Raw genomic sequence first — 20,406 nt, 5'->3', positions numbered from 1 at the left:
CAGAACCACAGAATCTTCACATTCAAAACAACATGGCCCTGATAAGAGTCTTTAATCTTCCCTCTGAAGTTTCACAAGTCAGGGCTCCATCTTCTGTGCTGTCCTTAACATGATCTTCCAAGCTCCTACACAACATCCCATAGAGCTCTTAACAACTAATGGCTCTTCTAACTCAAAGTTCCAAAGTCCTTCCACAGTCCTCCCCAAAACATGGTCAGATTGTCACAGGAATACCCCACTATGCTGGTACCAATTTTGTATTAGTCAGGGTTTCTATTCCTGCACAAACATCATGACCATGAAGCAAGTTGGGGAGGAAAGGGTTTATTCAGCTTACTTCCACATGGCTGTATATCACCAAGGAAGTCCGGACTGGAACTCAAGCAGGTCAGAAAGCAGGAGCTGATGCAGAGGCCATGGAGGGATGTTCCTTGCTGGCTTGCTTCTCCTGGCTTGCTCAGCCTGCTCTCTTATAGAGCCCAAGACTTCCAGCCCAGGCATGACACCACCCACAAGGGGCCCTACCTGCTTGATCACTAATTGAGAAAATGCCCCACAGCTGGACCTCATGGAGGCACTTCCCTAACTGAAGCTCCCTTCTGTGATAACTCCAGCCTGTGTCAAGTTGACACACAAAACCAGCCAGTACAGGTGATAACTATCAGATTTCATTGCTACAAAGAATCAAAAAGACCTGTAATACATCAGCTCTGTACCTTTCATTGGAAGAAAGAACATGTCTGTCTGTTGTGGTCAGGGGTAGCCAAGGGAACACAGAGAACCTCAGCCACTTCACAGTCGTCGGGTTTCCTGTTAAAGGAACAGCAGAACTTAACAATCAAATATGACAGTGTGTAAGTACTATGTGTCAAATGGTTTGTGGAGAACATGAACACATTATTGCTAAATTCCTTACTTTCCAGACAAAGGAAGTGCCACATTGAAAGCAGCTTCAGATGCGTCCTGATCTCTTACTCTGTTATTCAGCCTTAAAGTCACCATGAAAGCTTTTTAAAAGCAGAGGGTTCTAAATTAAGTTTAATTCTTGATATCAGCAGACACTCTCTTTAGCACATCTTTTCATCTCAACTATAACATGTAATACAATATTAACTTGTGCAATTTTTAACCATTTCCTGTCACCTAGGACAAACTTTTCAACTTTTGACAGTGTCTTAGTTGTTAAAATAGGGACACTAGGATTTAAGTCTGTGTGATCAAGTTTTATGCTATACTAACTGTATTTGAGCCACTGTAGTCAGGTGATGGTAGTGTCCCTACCCCATTGGATAATACCAAATCTCACTGTGGCTTGGTAAGTATTCATTCACTCCTTCAAAGAATCCACACTGGATGCCTGATACATTTTTAGCATTGTTTCAAATACTGAGAAAGAAGGGTTGTCACAGCTTATTACACTAGGAAGGAGACAAACAGTAAACATATATATAATTTGCTAGGAAGGAACGTAAAGGGAAGGTCAATCAGAAGGTTCACTGACAGTGGAGGTGCTAAGAATAGAATCAGACACAGTAAAACCAGTCATGTCTTGATTACTTTTGGTCAACATGAAACAAGTTAGTTATCTGGGGGTTAGATAACAATTGAGAAAATATCTCCATCAAACTATCTATACATTTTATTGGTAATCATTGATGTGGGAAAGCCCAGGCCCTAAAAGGTAGTTCTAGGTGGTATAGGAAAATGGTCTGAGAAAGCCATGGAGAACAAGTCAATAACAAGCATTCCTCTAAGGTTTTTGCTTCAGTTCCTGCCTTGAGTTTCTGCCCTGACTTCCTTCATGATAATCCTATAAGCTATAAGATGAAATAAACCCTTCCCTCCCAATCAAAAACATCATTTTAGTCATGGTGTTTATCACAGCAATAGAAAACAAGCTAATATAAGTCACTACAAACAATCATCAGAAAGTCTCTACAACAGAGGTACAAGAGCAAAAGCCATACATAGGACACACACATGCACACTCCTGCACACACACTGGTTGAGCCAGTGTGGATCTTTTTATTTACCAGCCAAACATTTCCCTATTTATACACACCTGCTGGCCCTGATGGTACTTCCATCTGCTGGAAATTACTTTTGTCTTGGGGGAAATATCCTGTTAAAACTTCAGGTTGTTGTGACAATTCTGAAAAGAAAATAGATTAATTACTGTGTTATCAATTCACCTGCTAAAACAAAAATTATCTATCTTAAAGTATATTATTTTCTCTCACTCTTTCAATGATTATTAAAACTAAATAAATAAGTAAATAACAAAAGTTTAAAAAGCAATCTAGCTTATTCCATAACAAGAAAGGAAAAAAAAAAAGACTGTTTAGCCAAGTTCCAAGTAAGGTGCTTTTTCCTCTCTTTCAGTTACTACTTAAATTGAAAATATCTGAATATGATGAGTCTGCTAAAAGTATCAAATGATGACTACCTATCTGTGTTTCTTAGTATATCTCCCTTCACTTCACTACTCAAATTTATAGCTCCCAGTTTTGCTTTAGTACTCACTGAATATGCTTAGGGAAGGATTGTCCAAAAAAAAAAAAAAGACATGGGTTGGCAAAGTGGCTCAGATGGTAAAGGCACTACCCACCAAGCTTGAAAGCCTGAATTTAATCTCTGGGACCTACACTAGTGGAAGAAAGAACTGACTGACTCCCACAAGTGTCCTCTGTCCTCTACAGGCATGTCAAGGCTGATATTCATCCACACACATATATCCATATCCATATATAGATATGTACATACGCACACACAATGTAAGAGGTTACCAATTTGATCAGTGTGGTAAGTGGAAGAACACAGTGCAGGAACTTCTGAAGGAAGAATGAAAAGTCCATCGAGAATGCCATCAATCTCAGCCTGTATTGCTGGCTCCACATTTGGACGGAGCTTAGATAAGAATTCTACTGCACCAAGGTCAATCAAGTGTTGGACAGCTGGAGGATACTACAGTAAAAGAAATATTCTTGAGAATAGCCATGAACATGGAAATCTCTAAACTTCGTTTTACCACAATCAAAACAGCAATTTTAGTATAGCAAATATTTCATGTTTTGGAAAACAAACTGCATTGCTGTGCTCTAGACAAATTCCAGGAATCAAACATAAAGGAGAACAAACTTTAGAGAGAGACATACTCAAGAGGAAGAAGACAGGACTCTGAGCACTAAAAACAAACATTACTAATTCCTCTTTTACCTTTAAATGTTTTATTGCTAATATAGTCATCTTAGAAAATGGGTTCCATTATGGCACTTTCATACATATTCATCATTGTACTTTGTGTACAATGATGTATCTTCCCATCACAAGCACATACATCGGCTGGCCCCTGTCTCATAGGATCCCTTTTACTTCCTTGCCTTTCTTTTATATATAAGTTACTTTTCTCTACTGGCACTTTACCTTAATTTCCTTGCTGTAATCAACATGCCAAAGTCATTAGAATCCCCCCATGAGGATAATGACTTAAAGAGACTGAACTGATACTGACATTTGACAGTGGTCCTTAAAATTAACTTACTCTTAATATAGGTATAGGAACAGAAAACATTAATTTTCATGAAATAGCATTATATACACTGTTACTTAAACGTATTTAAAGTGATCCTTTTAATACTGGAAACATCTAATTTAAACATGAAATATCAGGAAAATGAAGAAAAATGGGCGGCAAATAATCAAAAACTTCCAGAACTTAGTAGTTCTACTTCAAGGTACAGTACAATGTGAGATAAGCTAATATAACAAATGACAAACAATGTCTACTCAGATGAACTAAAATTCAACACCTCTGGTTGTCTTCAAAAAATTTAATGCCAAGTACTTCAATAACTGCTACAGTTAACTTAGATCATAGTTTTAATTCAAAACGACGTTACCTTAACCAATCTGCTTAACAAGTTCAGAACCTCCTCTTTCATTGGGACAGATGGGAAATTGAACCATTCGAGCAAATGGAGAAAAAGCAACCTTTCCTGAATCAAGTCAGCATAGCAGATCAAGTTGTGCTCGATCTTGCACAGTATACTTTTGAGGGCACGTTCCCTGATCTCCGCCAGCTGATGGCCTGTCAGAAAAGTTGACACAAAGTAATTTTATCTCCCGATTCTGAAAAGACGACCCACTCATAACTTATTCTGAAGGTGCTCGATCCCTCCCCCTGGAGAGAAAGCAGGAGGAAACTAAGCCGCAGGTGCGCTGGATGCGGCCGAGCATTATACAGTGTGAGCAAGGTCAGCGGGGAACTCTGGCCAAGATGGGACAGGAGCAGTGAACTGCGCAACCCCGCAGCCAGAACCCAGCACCACCAAGCCAAAACCCAAGGGCTCCTCCGATCCTGGACAACACCAACAATTACCGAGTTTCCTGATGAGCCCCGCCAGAACCATCTCTCCGCCACAATCTGGCGCCGCCGGAGAATTAAACTGTCGCGCCACAGAGTCCCTTCATAATTAATATCCTCCGGAAACTCGGCCGAAAGAACAGAGGTTCCACGACGTCTAAGCTAGCCACCCCTTGAGTAGAGAGCATTAGGTGAAATGTTCCCAATGCTTCCGTCACCACACAAGCTTACGATCTCTCTATGTTACTATGGCTCATTCCTTAGACCTCAATCTCGGCCATAAGAAGCCTAAGGAATAAAGGAGTCAAGGAGAGGTAGAACCATTTTCCGCCCAAGTGCATGTCGGGAGTTGAAGTCCTGGCTCAGCCCCGCTTCCTGCAGAAGTTCCGTACACGCCCCTTCGCCCCTTGGTACTAAGTTCCGGCTTTCAGACGCGGGCTGGGAAGCGGGCTCCAAGGACCTGGCAACCGCCCAAGGCTCCGGTGGGATTTGATCAGACTGTGCCAGTCTGAATGTTTAGCTTCTAGCGCTTGGGTTTTGTTTTGCGTAGTTGCTCTTCCAACTCTCTTCCTGATTGTTAAATGACTCAAGCTGTAAAACATAACTGCAAAGTTCAGCGTCTAGGATACCTCAAGCTTGCACAAGCAAGAATAAAAGGGGGCGGGGAGAAACAAGAGAAGAGAAAAGTAGGAACAGCGTGAGAAGATTCTACTTGAATGTTTTCCAAGTGCATTTTCCATGATTTTCTAACATGCTGTGATCAATCTCAACGAAAAGAAATTGCAAGCGATAGTAAGAGTGACGACAAAGTTAAATTTATAAAACTCTTTGCATTTTAAGGAACATTTTATTGTGATCTTTTCGATTTCCTAGGGAAAGGATGACAATCAAAATAGATAACTCATTCTTTTCTTGCAAAAGAAGAAATTTAAAAATCAGAGAAGTACCCATCCAAAGTCACACTAAATAACTAAGACTAGAGAATTAGCTTTCTGTTTCTTAGCTACATTAGAACAATGCCGCTTTTGTCCGTGTGTCTGTCCGTCTATCTGTCCGTGTGTGTGTGTGTGTGTGTGTGTGTGTGTGTGTGTGTGTGTGTCTTAGATAAACAAGTGAAACCTGAGTTGAATCATGGATAAATAGAAATGTACTAAGCCCTAAAAGTAGAATGAGGAAATATCTACAAGGAAGAGAATTTGGAGGAAATGTGGCAGAAACAAGAAAGTGAGAAATTCAATGAGACCAGTTTACTTGGGAAAAAGAAAAAGATAGAAAGGTTGCTGCTAGTGTCTAAATATTTCCTATTTGGCCTTCTGATAGTTCCTCCTAGCCCTTTCAACCACACAGCAGCTGACCAGTACTGATGAAAACACAGTATCTTCTAATTCCTGTCCCTAAGACTCCAGACAAAAGCACAGTTGTATGTTTAATCAAGACTCCACTTGGCTCTGCCTAAAACGGTTTGCTTGGCCAAAATTTAAGTGTAGCTACCTTCTTCCACCAATGAACCAAAGCACCTCATAAATAATGTACCAAGTAGATCAAAAATAGAAATTTCAAAGGACATTACACAACTTCAGAACTGAGCCGTCAACCCAAGCACAAAACATATATTTGTGGATTAGAACTGCTACTGACCATATACAGAAAGAATGGAAATAATGTGTCAGTGGTGTTTCTAAAAGCCAATTTTGGATGACCAGTAACTAGTTATGCAGTGGATAAAGGGTAATAATACTGTGGGGAAAATATCAACATAAGCATGTTGCCTTACCTCGATTTGGAAGGTATAACTATAAAAAGGTCTGTTTGTTGCACTTATGACCAATATGAACATTTTACTTTTTAAAATGTTGTGATTTTCAATTTTACTTGGATTTAAGTAAAATTATCCCTTCTCCAAAATGGTTAGAAGCAAATATGCTTTGTACTTTAGGGTTTTTTGTTTGTTTGTTTGATAGATTGATTGATTGATTGATTGATTTTGGAACATTTATCTACACATAATGAGTTAGTTTGGGCATGAAGCCCAAGTCTAGTGAGAAATTTTATTTCATATGTACTTTCTGAGCACGGTCTAGAGGTAATTTTATACATTTTCTTGTGTGATCTGTGTGGTATTTGTGTGTAATGTGTGTGTGAGTGATGTGCTTGTGATGTGTGTGGTATGTGTTGTGGTGTGCATATTATGTGTGTGTCTGCATGTGGTTTGATGCATGGACAGGTTTCAGAGAAATTGCATCTTCTGGAGCTGTAGATGTTGAGCTGCCTGCTGTGGGTGCTGGGATAAGAACTCAGATGCTTGGAAAGAGCAGTAAGCACTCTTAGCCACAGAGCCAACTCTCCAGCCCCTTTTCAACACTTTATACATGAAATCAGTTAGAGGTGTTCAACTCTTCACAACAACTGTGCAACATCTGTACCACAAATTTCAGATATTGGAGAATTATGGATTTCTGATTTTTGAATTAAGAATGTTCTTCCTGAATGGCTTTTATAATTAAGCAAAAACATTAAGTAATATTTGCTGCATTCAAAACAAAGAAATTCATCTAGAATTTGACTATTGTATTATATTGTATTGACTAAATATTAATCTGATAATCCTCCCTCAAAAAAAAATTCAGTTTCTTAATTCTGCTGTTTAAAAAGCACACACCCATAGTAAGAAATCCTTTCTATTTGCTATTGTGGCTCTAGTCATGAGTATACCTGGCTTTAGAAAAGGCTCACTTCCAATATTTTCTAGCATGAAAAAAAGGTAAGGCTGAACATTACTGAATTCAGTGAAGTCAATCAATGACAACTCTCTCATCATATCTCAAAGATGATCAGAGATGGGATGATCATCCACAGTCCTTTAACTGTCTCTTAGTGGGTTGCTGAAAGGACTGACAAGGATAGCTAGGCAAGGAAACAGACATGGTTAAAGCTTGAATGTCAGAAATTAACTTTGTTCAGGAGGGTGGAAATTCCACACAGGCAGCTTAGGGATACTGTGACTCTAGAATATCTTATTCATGAGCTAGCTGGGATTCTTGTGATCAATATGGATGGAAATCTCAAATAGGCAAAAGATAGCTGCCTTGCTCTTGGTGGTTCTGGACCCTTAAGTTTCAAGGACTTCAAAAACAGGGCTGCATATAATCTCACAGTCATCTATTTGTGCAACCACAGTCAGATACCACTTTCAGTGAAAGAAAATGAATGCATTCTCTCCTTGTTTTTTTCATATGAATAACATTATTGGCTTCAGGAGAATATCTTCTTCCAACCTCCAACAATTCATTGGAATTCTAATTTATTTATGAAAACAACATATAAAAAGAGCAAACAATAAAGATTCCTAAATAAAAGAGGCTCAAACAAACAGTTTTGTAGAAGTTTCATTCATTATCTCCTGGCAAGCCTATGTTCTGTGTGACTTTACACAAATACCAGACTATGTTATTTAAAAATAAAGGTCACAGTTTATTAATAATACTGATCACTAAAAAGAAAAAAATGGTTGAAGCCTGAGGTTTCATTCCCCACTTATGAATTATCCAAACCAAGCACCATAACTTCATTCCATTAATTCACACAATATTTAAATTTTTAAAGCATCATAAAATTCTAGCTTATCCTCCCAATACAAAAATAGAAAGCTGATAAATATTTTATGCCATTTTAAAGTGGAAAGATCGGAACAAAAGATGATTACATCTCCAGGAACAGGACCTCATGGGTTTGAGTCTTGCTTCCATTGTACAGTTAGTGCACACATCTCTTAATTATAAAAATCAAAAATAAATACATCTGTAATTAACTGGCTATCTGATGTAATGCACCAAAACAATTCTTTGGGAAAGAGTAGTTCCTTTTTTCAACAAACAGGATAACAAGATATCTACATAGAAGGGATGAGTAGTTATCCCTTGTTCTGTGTGGATAACTGTCCAGTATGTGCCACAGAACAAACTATTAAATTCTTAGTAAAAATAACAGCTCTAAATATTTATGATTGTGGGCTAAGAATTGCTTTTCAAAAAATTCCTTGTGTTTATGAGGACATTACTGTGAAAATTAAAAGCCAGTCCACAGAACATGAATAAATATTTGCAAATTATAATCACATAGAGATATATTATCCTAGATTTATTTTAAAAACTCTTAAAACACAACAATAAAGTGAACTTAACAAAACTTCAATTTAAAAACTGCCAAGGATCAGAATAGACCCTTTCCCAAGAAGACATATAAATGATCAATAAACTCATGGACTCAATATGAGTCAACAACACAGAATTATACTATAGCTGCATTAGAAAAGGGAGGCATAGTATTGCTGGTGAACATTTGGAAAAACTAAAAACTTTTGACATTCTTTTTAGAAATATAAAGTGGTGGAGGGTTATGAAAAAGAGTCAAAAATGTAAACAGAATTGCCACACAGCCTAGCAATTCTACTCCTGAATATACACAAGCCCTCCCTGTCTTATACTCCAAAATAATTTATACATCCTAAACCTCACATTGTTATGAGAAGCAGGATGAAATATCATACTGTCCTGCTGCATTCCATCCAAGATGTGAAGCACCTCTTTGTCTACAGTGGCAGACCATGTGCACTGCCTTCCCACTCAGTACTTAGTAGCTGCCTTGGTTACCAGATAAACTATTGTATCAAGTATTGTGGTCAGGTAACCCTTTGAGCAGGCCTCCTAGGAGGCAGGTAGAGCTATAGGGTAGGGCACCATGGCCCCTGCTCCCCCACCACTGACCTCTGGTGGTGCATTCTTGGTGTGTGTGTGTGTGTGTGTGTGTGTGTGTGTGTGTGTGTGTGTGTGTGCATTCAATGCTCCAATAGATACAAAGGGCAGCTTGGATGGAATTGGTTCGCTCCTTCTATTTATTGTATACCAAGCGTCAGACTCAGGTCATGAGGTTTGCCAGTAGCTCCCTTTCCCTGATGATCCTTCTTGCTAGCCCTCATGTCTCTTACAAATACTAATCCACTCCCATGGGTTTGACTTTCATGATCTCATAAGCTCCCAAAGGGCTCACCTCCAAATTGCCATCATATTAGGACTGAGGCTTTTACATATGAATTTGGAGTTAGGATGCAACCAGGAATGAAAAAGAGAAAAAAATGTCTAGATGTTTCTCCAAAAATGATATACAAATAGCAAATAAGCACACGAAGAGATCTTATTATTGTACATGACTGGTCATTTAAAAACACATACCAAAGCCACAATAAATATCTGGAGAAAGAGCCCAATGGTACTATGCTTGCTTGGGTAAGGCCCTAGGTTGGCTCCTCAGTACTACAGTATGTCAGCATTTTACACCCATCAAAGCCAATCACCAAAATAAACACAAAATAACAAGTTTTAGCAATGATATGGAGGAATTGTAAAACATGTGTTCTTCCAAAAGGAATGTAAAGTGGAATAGCCACTATGGAGAGAAGTATGGCTACCTCTCAAAAGTACAAACATACAATTATCATTTGGTTTAGCAATATGACTTCTGGGTATACACTGAAAAGAACTAAAGGCAATAATTCAAACGGATACTTGCAAACCTTTGTTCTTAGCACTATTATTCAAATAACAGTAGTGGTAGAGATGCAATTGTCCACTGGCAGATGAATGGTAAACAAATGTGTCTTGTATATATAATGAAACACTATTCAGTCTTAAAATTGAATTCTGGCAGTGCTACAATGTCCACAAACCTTTACTATATTTGGATAACAAAACTAGGCCTCTCACAAAATAATGAGTTATGTGGTTCTGGTGAGATCAGGAGATAGAAACTGGTGAAGCAGTTTAAGACAGAAACCTCAAAAGATTCTTGTCCTTGGCCAGAAATAGAGGATGTCCTTGTTTCTGTCCTGACTTGAAGCCAGAAGGCCAGAACGGGCCTCTGGTTCAATTCTGAAATCTTTCATTTTTCCTGAATGAACCTTAGTGCTTAGAAGCCATATGCTTCTATATGCTGTGACTGAAACTGAGAGGTACCTGGATTAAACACCTCTTCATACTTCAACCCAATTTCAGTTCTAAGACCTATAAAAGCCCCATAAAAAGAAATTTGGTAGTACCTCATTTGCTGAGAGTCATTCTAGCTATACAACAACTCTGTCTTCCTTCTTTCTGTTAACCCCCACTACCACGTAAAACCTATAATAAAACTCTTTTCTAAAGTCAGCTTTCTGTGTCCATGAAATTCATTCTTAAATTTTCCATTGACTTGATAGAAGTTTCATCTGTCCAGGGTGTCTGACATCTTAACCTTTGTGTGAAATCCCACCAAATCTAAGAAGTCTGCTCACTGGGCTGGCGAGATGGCTCAGTGGGTAAGAGCACTGACTGCTCTTCTGAAGGTCCTGAGTTCGGATCTCAGCAACCACATGGTGGCTCACAACCACCCATAATGAGATCTAATGCCCTCTTTGGGTGCGTCTGAAGACAGCTACAGTGAATTACACAGGAACGAGCAAGGTCGGACTGGGCGGGGCCAGCAGAGGTCCTGAGTTCAGTTCCCAGCAGCCACACACATGATGGCTCAAGGTCATCTGTACAGCTACAGTGTTTTCGTACACATAAAATAAATAAAAATAAATCTTTTTTTAAAAAAAGAAGTCTGCTCACACTCAGTGATCATCCCCTCCCCCTATTTCATCTCTACTGGTGAAGTTTTTAAAATAGTAACTTCATAGAGACAGAAGATAGAATTTATGCAGGCTAGACATACAGGAAAGTTAAGGCATGGGGGAAAAATGGAGCATCTTGGCCCAGATTTTTCTTACATTTTAGTGGCTAAAAATCATAAATGTCAGCACAGATAGAAAACAAAAATATGTTGCTATGAAGAACACCTGCATAGAGACAGTGCTCCTTTTCTGAACATTATGTCAAGCAACAGAATTAAAGCAGCTCACAAGACATGCTTAAATCCAAAGCATTTATGACACTCAACCGTAACCATCATCAGGGCTTGCCTTGACCACAGACCTCAACAATGCACTTAAAAAAACATCTAATATTTTAATTTCCTTTTCAAAACATATTTTATTTTATTATTTTATTTTTGTGTGTATGAGTATTTTACCTGCATGCCTGTGTGCACACCACAAAGGTCAGAAGAGGGTGTTGTATCACCTAGAACTGGAGTTACAGATGGCTGTGAGCCACCATGTGGGTACTGGAAATAAACCCATGTCCTCTGAACAACAGCCAGTGCCCTTAACCCCTGAGCAATCAATTTCATTTTCAAAAGGGCATTCTTCAGGATGTAGCTAGAAAGTGATTCAGTGGTAAAGAAAAGACCAGTGCCTCCTATATTAAGACCTGCTTTACAACCTAAAAAAAAAAAGACTATCCTTTAAGCTAAAATGTGACTGTTAATGATTGGGATGGTTAATATTGGTCAGTTTGACAGAATCCAGAATTACCTAGGAGATAAGTTATCTGAACATGTTTGTGTAAAATTGTCAATATTAGGTTAACTCTGGACATTCCTGTGGAGGATTATTTGTATTAGGTTGGCTTCTGAGGATGAGTGTTAGTAGCTCTGGGTCTTATATTGCTTGTGGGTGGCACCATTGCATGGGCTGGCATCTTAGACAATAAGAAAGAAGTATGTGAGCTGTGCACAAGCAGTTATCTCTTATTCCTGACAGGGAACACAATGTCACCAGCTGCATATTCAATCTACTCTCACCATGACTCCCTGGCAGGGAGAGTGGATTCTACCCTCAAATGATGAGGCAGAGTAAAAGTTTGCCTCCTTCAGTTGCTTTTATCAGGAATTTTACTGCAGCAATAAGACAAATAATGACTACAATAGTATATGTATTTTATGTCCCCACAAAGCTCCTCCTTAGACACACCACACAGACTTCTGCTGCTGAGCCTGCCTGCTTCCTTACTCTATTTTGGAAAGCATACCTTTCTCCTAATCTGTCATTTTGTTTTTAACCCCAGTGAAACCTTCCTCATATCCCCTTATCAGACTGGTCATATGAAAGCAAGAACCTGCAACAGCCACATGAGTAATAGTTACAGTATTTCAATTTTGTAAGATTAAAGAATTTCAGAAAAAAATAGTGGTCATGTGTACACAGGATATGTTTGTACATGTTGTAATGATGCTGAACTATATTGTCATTATCTTGCAATGTCAGAAACATAGGCAAACACTTATATGATTTTCTATGCTGTCAGAATTTACTGAAAACAAATTTACAAGGCATGGAGCTTTCATTAGAAGCCAGATATTCCCACTTTCCTTGATGGCCTTGGTCAAGTAACATGTGGTAGCAGTGAATAATTAATATGCTTTGGGTCCTGCCCAAGAGCTCTGGATTTATGAATGACACACACAGGCACACACACACAGGCAAACACACAGGCATACACACAAGCTACAGTTAATTTTGATATGCTTTGACTAGCTCAATGGTTGGGCACTTCTAAACTTCCCCACAACTAACACATACTCCCCTCCGGTATTCCTGAGTTAACATCTTTTAAAAATTTTATATTTCATCTTTGCTACCCCAGACATAATCAAGGGAGTGGCACCTAGGGCCACTTTCCCAGAATCTTACATGCTTGTGGGCTTTTAAGTCTGTTCTCCTTGCTCCTCTGTCATGGCAATTCTCTTTTTGCCTCTTTGGTCTCTTGCCTGCACAAACTAAAAGTCCTTCCTCAGTCTCCCTGACCAGCCATTGGCTGTATGGTAATTCTTTTATTACCAATCAAAGCCAGCTGGGGGCAGGGACCCTCAGCATCTGGAAGCTCAGCTTTTGACAGCCAAATTAGACAAAGCATTATAACTAATCCACAATCATGCATTTATTTGAATAATAATTACATATCACACATTACAGATCCATACAGTAAATATGTATACATGTATCTATATATGTATATATGTAGGATATAGAATGTCAATGGAGAATTTAAGAGGCAAGGAGATTTGAGATGCTTTGGATTGGTCTAGAAGGACAAAGCTGAGAAGCTGACAGAAAATAAATAGAATCTCTGGAGATGAGATAACAAAGCAGATGGGGTCTCTTCAGGGGCACTTCATCTGCTGTTGCAGAGTCCAGCTGCAAAGGCAAATGGGTTAGAACCATCTAGATGGATGAATAAACAGACAGATGGATGGATTACAGGTGTAAGTGAGCAAACAGAAGGACCAATTAAGTAGGCCATGTCAACAGTCAAGAATGGAACTACAGCTGAAATGAAGCTCCTAAGACAGTCAGTCCTCTGCCTGACAGTCTCTTGACTCACATGCCTGATATACATCCTGGGTAGTCAGATGACAGGAACCATCGATATCATTATCCTAGGTGTTAACTTCTTTATAGGGTTCGGGGATGGGGCATTTATATACCCTTTCCTTGGCCTAATATGTCTGATAAGTTCTCAGTCTTTGTTTTCTTTATATGATTTTAATAAGCTCATGAGTTCCTATAGTCCCAGTTCACCCCAAGAAATGTATAATGTGGGACCCTTCCTACACTCAGGAATAAGCCTGTATCAGTTTGGGCTGCATGGGAATTACCAGGCAAAGGGTGTCCTTTATGTATTCATGTAGGTGCAGAGTCATCCCTCATCCTCAAAATGGAGTCTGTTGGGGATGATAATACTTGGAAAAACCACAGATTTATACAATTAGAGTAACTTAGGGCAGGACAAAGCCCTATATACTTTAAGTGGCAAAGTTTACCTTATATCCAGTATACTAAAATTTTGAAAGCCAATAGAAGGAGAAAACCAAGTTTCCAAAGCAGGGAAAGTGGCTGGTTACTTCCTACAGTGTCTTATTACAATCCTGTGATTTTGCCCAAGGTGGCCCTTTATGACTAACTAGTAGGAAAGAGAACATTTGGCACTTCAGTGAAATGGGGCTTGAGGGAGACATAACTGCTGAGGACATTCTCAATCAGGTCAAGATCCTCAAGAGGATGCTCAGAATATGAAGCTTCAAAATGAATTGAGAGATTGGACTTACTTTATTTTTTTTTAACCCAATAGACTTAGATCTCCAGCATGTCAGTCAGATCCTAACTTGTTTATTGTTTTCAGGGATGTTTTCAGAATTGCACTTTTCTAAAGAGCAAGTGCAAAGCTTTTAAAAGACTCACATAGCATTTTACCCACCTGCCAAAAATAAATAAATCTAGTCCGCTCTGTTCTTTTTCACAGGAAGAAACTGAGATGTGAAGAAATGTTGCTTCCAGCCCAAGATCACAGAGTTAGCATCAGTAGGTTCTGCTTCCATTTTGCAAGAAAGTATTTTGGGTTTCAGGTGACTTTCCCCATGAGAATCTTTCCATTTTTCAGAAAGCATTGCTGGAACCAGCTGTCCTTGGAACAAAGAAGTGAATTGAAAGCACCCCTGCCTGCACTGGTCCTGCCTTTCATGATTATAAGAGGAACTTTTTCGTGAAAACGGGAGAAAAGTACCTGGAATAGAAACAAAAGAAGAATAAAGGAGCTACTTCTGGGAACAGTGGGGTGAAGGCACAGACCCAACTCTGGATGTCCTTGTATCTAAAGGACTCCCCTGGGATGGTTGCAGGAACTAGATGCATTGTATTCATATCACAGCACAATCTAGATGCAGGGTTGGGCACAGCATGATCTGCCTTAAAAGGAGAGAATGAAGAAAAAAGAGAGCGATTCACAGCAGGACCTTTCCAGAACAAAAGACAAGGAACAAAATTTGAGCTGAGCACAATAAATAGAAAGACTAACCAGCAGTCTGATAACACAGGAAGCAGGCCAAGAAATTTAAGCCCTTTCCTTGGTGAGAACTAGCTGTGTTTCAGTAATCAGATCCTTTCCCAGGAAAGCAGGTGCTTTGTAGACAACTGGTCCTAATGAACATACATCAGTAGGTTTGGCAGAAAACCTTACAATGCCAAACCAAGAATGGTTAAATCAAATATGCAGGGGCCACAGTGACTGAATAAATGAAGGCACACTGCCCAGAAATTTTACAGGTTTCTGTGAGGTCTCAAAACATTATGCCAAATGATACAATGCTCAAAAGAAGTGTTAGCTAAATTAGCAGATTAGAATTATTCACTAAAGATGGGACCAGCCTGGAGGCACAGGCTGCAGGCAGAAGCAGCAGGGCACCTGGGACAGGATCCTTTCTATCTCCATCTACAACCAGGAGGGAAGGCAGATCCACAACCCTCTGTGCACTTTTCTTGCAATCAGGAGAGCTTGTCTCCAGGGAGTGCTTTAACCCAGGACTCAGGCAAGATGGCCCATTTTCTCTCTGGTGACTTTCTAAGGCCAGGAGGCACAGGCTTCAGAAGCAACAGGGCAGTGGGACAGGATCCTTTCTACCTCCATGTACAACTAGGAGGGAAGGCAGAACCACAGCCCTGTGTGCACCTTTCCCGAAAGTGGAGAGCCTGTCTTCAGGGTGTGCTCTGACCCCAGGACTCAGGAGGGACAGCTGATCCACAACCCACTGTACATGGGTCTTACCAGAGGAGAGCTGATCTCCCAGAAGTGCTGACGTGGCTTACAGACCCACAGGAGGAACAAGCTCCAGCCAGAGACAGCAAGAACATCTAACACCAGAGATCAACAGATAGTAAAAGGCAAACACAAGAATCTTACCAACAGAAACCAAGACTCCTTGGCATCATCAAAACCCAGTACTCCCTCCACACCAAGTACTGGATACCCCAAAACACCGGAAAAACAAGATTTCAATCTAAAATCATACCTCATGGTGGTGATAGAGGAATTTAAGTACATAAATAACTCCCTTAAAGAAATACAGAAGAACACAGGTAAACAGGTACAAGGGCTTAAAGAGTAAACACAAAACTCCCTTAAAGAATTACAGAAAAGCACAATGAAACAGGTGAAGGAATTGAACAAAACTATCCAGGACATAAAAATGGAAGTAGAAACAATTAAGAAATCAGAAAGAGAGACAACTCTGGAGATAGAAAACCTAGAAAAGAAGTCAAGAGTCATAGTTGTAAGTATCACCAACAGAATACAAGAGATAAAAAAGAGAATCTCAGGTGCAGAAGATACCATAGAAAACATTGACACAACAGTCAAAGAAAACACAAAATGCAAAAAGCTCCTAATCCAAAACATCCAGGAAATTCAGGACACAATGAGACCAAACCTAAGGATAATAGGAATAGAAGAGAGTAAAGACTTCCAACTTAAAGGGCCAATAAATATCTTCAACAAAATTATAGAAGAAAACTTCCCCAACCTAAAAAAAGAGATGCCCATGAACATAAAGGAAGCCTACAGAAATCCACATAGTTTGGACCAGGAAAGAAATTCCTCTCGCCACATAATAATCAAAACACCAAATGCACAAAACAAAGAAAGAATATTAAAAGCAGGGAGGGAAAAAGGTTAAGTAACATATAAAGGCAGACCTATCAGAATTACACGGGACTTCTCGCCAGAGACTTTGAAACCTAGAAGATCCTGGGAAGATATAATACAGACCCTAAGAGAGCACAAATGCCAGCCCAGTCTACTATACCCAGCAAAACTCTCAATTACCATAGATGGAGAAACCAAAGTATTCCATGAAAAAAACAAATTTACACAATATCATTCCACAAATCCAGCCCTTCAAAGGATACTAAATGAAAAACTCCAATACAAGGGAGGAAACTACATCCTAAAAAAAGCAAGAAAGTAATCTTCCAACAAAATTAAAGAAGATAGCCACATGAACAGAATTCCAACTCTAACAACAAAAATAACAGGAAGCAAAAATTACTTTTCCTTAATATCTATTTAATATCAATGGACTCAATTCCCTAATGAAAAGACATAGACTATCAGACTGGGAACATAAACAGGACCCAACATTTTGCTGCATACAGGAAACCCACCTCAGTGATTAAGACAGACACTACCTCAGAATAAAAGACTAGAAAACAATTTCCCAAGCACATGGTCCCAAGAAACAAGCTGGAGTAGCCATTCTAATATCAAATAAAATCTACTTTCAACCTAAAGTGATAAAAAATGATAAGAGCAACACTTCATACTCATCAAAGATACGATCTACCAAGATGAACTCTCAATTCTGAATCTCTATGCTCCAAATGCAAGGGCATCTACATTCATAAAAGAAACTTTACTAAAGCTCACAGCACACATTGCACCGCACATAATAATAGTGGGAGACTTCAACACCCTATTCTCTGCAATGGAAGGATCATGGAAACAGAAACTAAACAAAGACACAGTGAGACTAACAGAAGTTATGAAACAGATGGATTTAACACATATCTATAGAACTTTTTATCCTAAAACAAAAGGATATACCTTCTTCTCAGTACCTCATGGTACCTTCTCCAAAATTAATCATATAATTGGTCACAAATCAGGCCTCAACAGATACAAGAAAATTGAAATAATTCCTTGCATTCTATCAGATCACCATGGACTAAGGCTGCTCCTCAATAACAATATAAACAATAGAAAACCCACATATACATGGAAGCTTAACAACACTCTACTCAATGATAACTTGGTCAAGGAAGAAATAAATAAAGAAACTAAAGACTTTCTAGAGTTTAATGAAAATGAAGCCACAACATACCCAAACTTATGGGACACAATGAAAGCAGTCCTAAGAAGAAAACTCATAGCTCTAAGTGCCTCCAAAAAGAAACTGGAGAGAGCATACACCAGCAATTTGACAGAACATCTAAAAGCTCTAGAACAAAAAGAAGCAAATTCACACAACAGGAATAGATGGTAAGAAATAATCAAACTCAGGGCTGAAATCAACCAAATGGAAACAAAAGAGCTATACAAAGAATCAACCAAACCAGGAGCTGGTTCTTTGAGAAAATCAACAACACAGGCAAACCCTTAGCCAGACTAACTAGAGAGCACAGAGACAGTATACTAATTAACAAGATCAGAAATGAAAAGGGAGACATAACAACAGAAACTGACAAAATCCAAAAAATCACAAAATCCTACAACAAAAGCCTATACTCAAGAAAACTGGAAAACCTGGATGAAATGGACAATTTTCTAGACAGATAGCAGGTACCAAAGTTATATCAAGATCAGATAAATGATCTAAACAGTCCCATATCTGCTAATGAAATAGAAACAGTCATTAACCGTCTCTCAACCAAAAAAAGCCAAGCACCAGATGGGTTTAGTGCAGAGTCTTATGAGACCTTCAAAGAAAACCTAATACCAATACTCCTCAAACTATTCCACAAAATATAAACAGAAGGTACTCTACCCAAATCTTTCTATGAAGCCACAATTACTCTTATAACTAAACCACACAAAGAGCTAACGAAGAAACAAAATCCCAGACCAATTTCCCTTATAAATATCGATACAAAAATACTCAATAATATTCTTGCAAACTTTATCCAAGAACACATCAAAATGATCATCCATCATGAACAAATAGGCTTCATCTCAGGGATGCAGGGATGATTCAATATATGGAAATCCATCAATGTAATTCAACTATAACTGTATAACTATGTAAACAAACTCAAAGAAAAAACATATGATCATCTCATTAGATGCTGAGAAAGTGTTTGACAAAATCCAACATCCCTTCATGATAAAAGTCTTGGAAAGATCAGGAATTCAAGGCCCATACTTAAACATAGTAAAAGCAATACAGAGAAAGCCAGTAGCCAACATCAAACTAAATGGAGAGAAACTTGAAGCAATCCCACTAAAATCAGGGACTAGACAAGGCTGCTCACTCTCTCCCTACCTATTCAATATTGTATTTGAAGTCCTAACCAGAGCAATTACACAACAAAAGGAGATCAAAGGGATATGAATTGGAAAGGAAGAAGTCAAATTAAGTGACCCAAAAAATTCCACCAGCGAGTTCCTAAACCTGATAAACAACTTCAGCAAAGTAGCTGGATAGAAAATTAACTCAAGCAAATCAGTAGCCTTCCTCTACACAAAGGATAAACAGGCTGAGAAGGAAATAAGGGAAACAACACCCTTCACAATAATCATAAACAATATAAAATACCTTGGTGTGAATCTAACTAAGCAAGTAAAAGATCTGTATGACAAGAACTTCAAATCTCTGAAGAAGGAAACAAGAAGATCTCAGAAGATGGAAAGATCTCCCATGCTTGTGGATTGGCAGGATTAATATAGTAAAAATGCCCATCTCGCCGAAAGCAATCTACAGATTCAATGCAATCCCATCAAAATTCCAAATCAATTCTTCACAGACTTAGAACAATTTGCAAATTCATCTGCAATAACAAAAAACCTAGGATAGAGAAAACTATTCTCAACAGTAAAAGAACCTCTGGTGGAAACACCATAGCAGGCCTTAAGATGTACTATGGAGCAATTGTGATATAAACTGCATGGTATTGGTACAGTGACAGGCAGGTAAATCAATGGAATAGAATTGAAGACCCAGAAATGAACCCACACACCTATGGTTACTTGATGTTTGACAAAGGAGCTAAAACCATCCAGTGGAAAAAAGACAGCATTTTCAACAAATGGTGCTGGCTCAACTGGCAGTCAGCATGTAGAAAAATGCATATCGATCCATTCGTATCTCCTTGTAAAAAGCTCAAGTCCAAGTGGATCAAGGACCTCCACATAAAAAGAGATAAACTGAATCTAATAGAAGAGAAAGTGGGGAAGAGCCTTGAGCACCTGGGCACAGGGGAAAATTTCCTGAACAGAACACCAGTAGCTTATGCTCTAAGATCAAGAATTGACAAACAGGAACTCATAAAATTACAAAGCTTCTGTAAGGCAAAGGACACTGTCAATAGGACAAAATGGCAATCAACAGATTGGGAAAAGATCTTTACCTATCCTATATCTGATAGAGGGCTAATATCCAATATATACAAAGAACTCAACAAGGTAGACTCCAGAGAATGAAATAACCCTATTTAAAAATGGGGTACAGAAGCCGGGCTGCGGTGGCACATGCCTTTAATCCCAGCACTTGGGAGGCAGAGGCAGGCAGATTTCTGAGTTCGAGGCCAG

At 38.9% G+C, this 20,406-nt stretch overlaps 1 protein-coding gene across 6 annotated transcripts in view; it reads right to left on the bottom strand.

Moving 5' to 3' along the window:
- Rttn (rotatin) overlaps window positions 1-4,697 on the bottom strand; it is a 186,230-nt gene extending 181,533 nt beyond the window's left edge. For all 6 annotated transcript variants that reach the window (XM_031366214.1, XM_031366216.1, XM_031366219.1 and 3 more), the window contains exons 1-5: window positions 4,379-4,697; window positions 3,900-4,087; window positions 2,787-2,964; window positions 2,063-2,152; window positions 717-810 (exon numbers count right to left, since the gene is read on the bottom strand). In XM_031366214.1, coding sequence (XP_031222074.1) covers window positions 717-810; window positions 2,063-2,152; window positions 2,787-2,964; window positions 3,900-4,087; window positions 4,379-4,409 — 581 coding nt within the window. In that variant the 5' untranslated portion in view covers window positions 4,410-4,697. The remainder of the gene's footprint in view (window positions 1-716; window positions 811-2,062; window positions 2,153-2,786; window positions 2,965-3,899; window positions 4,088-4,378) is intronic.
- Window positions 4,698-20,406: the final 15,709 nt, after the last annotated feature.

The sequence above is a fragment of the Mastomys coucha genome, unplaced genomic scaffold, assembly GCF_008632895.1.
Source record: "Mastomys coucha isolate ucsf_1 unplaced genomic scaffold, UCSF_Mcou_1 pScaffold13, whole genome shotgun sequence".
Lineage (NCBI taxonomy): Eukaryota > Metazoa > Chordata > Mammalia > Rodentia > Muridae > Mastomys > Mastomys coucha.
This window is presented reverse-complemented; position numbering and strand designations above follow the sequence as displayed.